The 5,308-nt window shown below is 43.7% G+C and overlaps 1 protein-coding gene across 1 annotated transcript in view; it reads right to left on the bottom strand.

Moving 5' to 3' along the window:
* Window positions 1-4,912, bottom strand: part of QRICH1 (glutamine-rich 1) — a 23,365-nt gene extending 18,453 nt beyond the window's left edge. Inside the window, exons 1-2 of the mRNA XM_009996999.1 lie at window positions 4,852-4,912; window positions 1,033-1,362 (exon numbers count right to left, since the gene is read on the bottom strand). Of these exons, the coding sequence (XP_009995301.1) occupies window positions 1,033-1,341 (309 nt within the window). The 5' untranslated portion in view covers window positions 1,342-1,362; window positions 4,852-4,912. The remainder of the gene's footprint in view (window positions 1-1,032; window positions 1,363-4,851) is intronic.
* Window positions 4,913-5,308: the final 396 nt, after the last annotated feature.

The raw sequence follows: 5,308 nt of genomic DNA, 5'->3' as shown, positions 1-5,308 counted from the left end.
GGAAAGAAGAAAGTTTCCCTTTGCTGTAGGATAAAAAGCACCCAAGTGAGCTGTTAGCACAAGTCTACTGCACTGCAGCAAGTTCACACCACCTTATCTCCTGTAATTTGTGTCTCCGTATCTGTTGCAAAAGAGGAAAGCTCACAAGTTTGCACTAATGCTACAGAAGGCAGGAATACTCAAATCTGAAGAGTATTAGAACTATAGCTGTAGAGAGAGCTCAGCTGTTTGGAGACTTCAAGAGAACCTTAGTAATTGCCCTGCCACCTATAAAAGCTTCAATTTAAGAAATGTGTTTGAGGACCAAAGCTGTTATCCTAAGTTATATGTTTGTTTGTACCACTGCTATTGGATTTGCTCATTTAATTCTTAATACAAATTACTGTAATACCTATTAAAAAAACAGCAGAAAACTCCTTCCAGTGGGAAAAGGGATAATATACCTTGACACACACACATCTTCCAGACTTCCTTTCTGAAAGTTATCTTCCTCTGATTCATAACCTAAGTTGACATGCCTGCATTTTTCCCTGACTTAAAAATCAGTTCAAGAACTACACCTTTAAGAATGTTGATGCAAAATAATTTAAAAACTACTGATTTAATAAAAAAAAACAACCCAACAACACAAACCTGAAGACAAGTTTGATCCCACGACCACCCGGAACAACAAAGCTAAAGCAAGACCAGCAGAGGGAGGTTGGTATTTATAGCAGTTTCACACTGAGCACAAGGCTCCAGGGAGCTGTGTACAAGCCAGAACTGTCAACCATCTCTCCAGTAGGTTACAGCACCACATTGCTATGTGTGCTGCTCCTCCTGCAGCAGGGCTCAATGGAGGCACAGTCCAGAGAGAAATTTACTACCAAATTCCTTAAACAGAAGGGAAATAGTGCTGCTCTATATAAAGTTAATTGGCTCTGCTTCTTAAGTGCTTGTCTGTGGTTTCAGGTCAGATAGTAGCTGGCTCTGAACACTACTCCATGGGTTAGTAGATCATACATACATTTAGACAACATTTAGGACCCTTACCTGGACTTGCTGGGGTTGCTGAACCTGTATTTGCTGCTCTGGCTGAGTTTGCTGCTGGACACTGGTTGTCACAGGACAAGCAAGTTCAAGCAAAGAGCCAGCCACCTCTGTGCTGTCCGTGTAAATGCAGTTGCCACCCTGCTGATACACCATGGTGGTGGTGGCTGTCTGCTGAAACTCCTGCAGAGCTTCCGGCCCCTTGGAAGCAAGGGAGTCCAGAAATTCCTTCATCCTGTGCTGGGGGATCGTTCGCGCCTTCACACGGATGTATTCTTCAAAGGAAATGGTGTTCTCCAGAGAATTATTCATATTGCAAGGTCCTTAGGGTTCCTTAAGAAAAGAGAAAGGTAAAGTCTTAACTACAGTACTCCTTTGATGCAAGGATATTCCCAACTCCAGTTAACTAGTATCTCATACCGAGTACAGTATGAAAACTAGCAGACATGCACAGCCAGATGCCTGACACAGATGCTTTAGTTTATGAGGCATCTTGTGCTACTTATTATCCCCTTCTCAGATTAACCCTCAGTAGCTCAGGGAAGTCTGAACGATAACCAGGTGTAACTGTGGTACTATTCAAAGAGCTCACTGCCATGTAAGATCTTCTAGTGTTGTATTTCACCCAGACCAGGCGAATCCCATAACAGACAAAGTCAAGTCACACATTTTGTTGGTTTGCAGCATGCAGCTTTAGTGAGAAAAGCTTAGAAATCAGTATCTGTGACCCTGCTTTGCAGCCAGAGAGGTGGGAGAACCGAGCAGTATGTTCTACCAGGCCATGCAGTTCTATTCTAGGCAGCTAATGGGAAGCACAACGGAAGAGCATCAGATGCAGCATTCAGCCCACTGCTATTAGGATGAGGACAGCCTTATTGATCTGCACAGAGCAAGCAAAAGGAGAGTGCTGAAATAAAGAGATTCCTCAAACGGGGAGCTGCACGCATTGAGAAGCAGAGCTTTGGAGATTAGAAAGGCAACAGCAGCATCAGTTCTTGATGTCCTTTTACTATAGGAAGAGGTTAACATGAAACATGCCGTGCATGAAGACAAAAGATAGACAGAAAAAAAATAAAAAATCAGATGATCAGGGAGGAAGTGAGAACAAGGGGAAAAAAAAAAACACAACAAAAAAGATGACTCTACCTGAGAACATTAGACTGCTCTAGGGTATACTCTGACAGCATTCTTTTTATTGACTTATCTTGTTTAAACCCACAAATTGTTTCTGCAGTGAGCATACTGGTTGTTTCTAAGGCACTAATTAGTCTTGATAAAGAGATCTGAGCTATAACACTACCAGATACTGAGACACTTGTGAAAAGATATGAAACAGCACAAGATTAGGACTAGAAGAGGTGATTCAATACTACCAGATCAAGCTGTGGAAAAGAGGAAAAAGGGACAATCATCATTATATGTACATTTTGGCTGTACTTCTGAGGAGAACAGGTAAAAAGCAGAACCTTTTATATAATTTTACCATGATTTCACAAAGTGGAACCAAGACAGAAATATGTGGTTGAACATAAAACTGCAACAGTCCATGTGAAAATGGGAGTTAGTTCTAGGCTCTCAGTGGCGTCCCAGCGTATTCCACAAGTCCAGCTCCAATTCCCACCAAAACCAATGGGAGATTGAGCAAATTCTACCCACTCTTTACTGTTGCGTGACAGCAGCCTGAACACACAGAAGTGTCTGTTTACATGGAGGAGGTTCAGGGCTAGTGCATTGGACCAGGCTCACAGGAGAAAGAACGAATGTCAAAGGTAAGAGGAACACCCCTGAGGCAACTCATGCTGTGTCTATAGTTTCTGGAGTTATTAAGCAACATTTGCTGCTGTATGAGATTACTACAGAAAATATTCTTCAAATGGGCAACACTGTTTAGTAAAAAGTACCACCTAACAGTATTCTTGTAGTCAACCCAACACCTCTGTAAAAATCAGCTAACAGAGCTCACAAACAGCCCACAGGTGGACAGAAAAAACATTTTTCTGCCTTTCAGAAATTCTGATGGGACACATTTTCAAGCCAGCTCTGTGTCATAAAGCCAGTAAGACTACTCACTTAGTTGCTGAGTGATGTTACCTCCAGAAGCCACCAAGGAATACTCTACTGTAACCAATAGAGAACAACCTGGTTAACGCATCCTCAATGGCTCAGACAGGACCTGCACCAGGCACACCTGAATGCATTTGCATCTTAATTGCAAGAGGCTCCGTTACATACCTGGAAGCTGGAAAACAGATTTTGAGCTGGTAACTTGTCCTGATATTTTACTTGGAATTTGCAAATATATTACATTGATACTACAGTGAGGCTTCTAAGAGAGCCAAATCATTTAGCATGTCCATTCTGAGGTGTGCTAGCAGACACAGCTTTCAGAGAGAAGACTCTTCTGAGGAATATGTCTCCAGGATGCCTTGCTGGGAACCCAGACATCAACACCACAGATGCTCTTTGAGAGTGAGCTGCTGCTGAATAGGAGGGGCTCACCTCTCAGCAAAGGTCCTGCCTTTTTCCTTGCTCCTGCATTGATGCTTATTATGCTGGAATGGCTCAGGGAATAGCTATTCACCTCTGTTAATATTGTCAGGGGAGAGAGCAGGGAGGTCAGTAGGGTCACTGTTTTCAACAGCAGCTATCCATCAGCCCTCACTTTTCCTTTTGGAACTCCAGCCCTTGTCAAGAGCAGCTCACAGATCCATTGTGCTCTGTGCAGCAGACACCAGAAGCCACCAGAAACCCAGACGCACAAGCAACAGGCCCAAAGATCAAGAAGAGGTCCACCACCAAATTGTCACCTACCTCTTCCAACCACCAGGAAGCAGAACAAACAGAGCATGAATTCCTTAGATACAAATCTTTGACCCTGTGCCTTTTAGCAAGCATCAAAACCAAGAGCCTACTAAGCCAGTCTTCCCCTGTCACAAGGAAAACAGCTCTCTTTTCCTCTCTTCTAGCATGAAAAAATATTCCTTTACGTTTGTTTGAAGTTACTACTCTGAAAACCACACTCAATCTGAACAACTGCAGCACCTAGAGTCCCAACCACAGCTCAGAACCCCACTGAGGCACACAGTTTGTTCCTGCTCTGGAACAGCAGCAGGATCTTCCCTTAGTTTCCTCTACAGCTCTTCCACTCTGGCAATCTGACAGGAGCTAAAGACACCAGGCAGGTAACACTGCAGTCTGGACTAAGCTTCTCCCAGAGTCATTCCTGCCAGTTTGAAGGCTGCTAGGGGGTTATTTAACTAAAAGCATTGAAGTCCCCAAAACTGCAATTCATGAAACCCTACACAGCAGCAGCAGCAGAGGGACCAGGTCTTGATAAAGGTACAAGAAAGTAAATCTGTACTCCCAGAAATGTTATTTGTTAAAACTAAACCCACCTGAATTTATGACAGAAAACCTCTTTAAGGCCCAAGTGTGTATTTGACAGGCCATTGCAGAGCAACACACACAGCTTGCTGCAGCAGTCACCACTTTCTCTGTTAGCTTTTAAAACATACTAAATGTAGGCATTCCATTTCTCCTGTAGACACACATTAGGGAACAGCAAACACCCATCCTCACTAGATCTCAGCAGCATGTTTTTAATACTGCATTTTAAAATGACAAGAGCATCCAGGCAACAAGCCTTCTTTGACAAAGGGAAATAATTCCTCCCTATTCAGCATAACTGCATTTATTTCCCAAGAAATAAGTTCAAGAAACTCTTTGAGAATCATGAGCACATACGGTTAGTTCATAAAACTTAAGACTGAGGTTACTGAAAACACACACACAACTTGCAGCATGTGGACAATCTGGACTCACCAGTCACCATGTTGCATGTATTTCTGCTGCTCTTGTCCTGAGCTCTTAGACTTGTAACGTTCTGGAGAAGACAGAACAAAGAAGCCCTTTCCATCCCCAGTTCCTCTTTCTTTATTAAAGCCATTTTATTTTTAATATGTATACCATTAAGGAAAAAAAACCAACAACACAACAAAACCAAACAAAATCAGGGAAGAAAGGCACGATGGTCCACACAGCTAGCAGCTCCTACTGAAGAACTGCAAGGTGTCCAATTCCTAACCATTGTATCCCTCAGCCTGACAAGTGTGCCTAGGAAGGGCTGTGAGCACATCTGTCACAGGGCACTCGCACCGCGCGGTGACAGGCGCGGCGCAGCCGGTGACACCGGAGTTACCGGAAGGCAGAACTTAGAACAAGGCAGCAGCAGTGACCGTACCCAGAGGTGCCCCCTGCTCCCCCCGCAGGTGCGAGCGGC

The sequence above is a fragment of the Chaetura pelagica genome, unplaced genomic scaffold (assembly GCF_000747805.2).
Source record: "Chaetura pelagica isolate M959 unplaced genomic scaffold, ChaPel_1.0 scaffold364, whole genome shotgun sequence".
NCBI classification, from domain to species: Eukaryota; Metazoa; Chordata; class Aves; order Apodiformes; family Apodidae; genus Chaetura; species Chaetura pelagica.
This window is presented reverse-complemented; position numbering and strand designations above follow the sequence as displayed.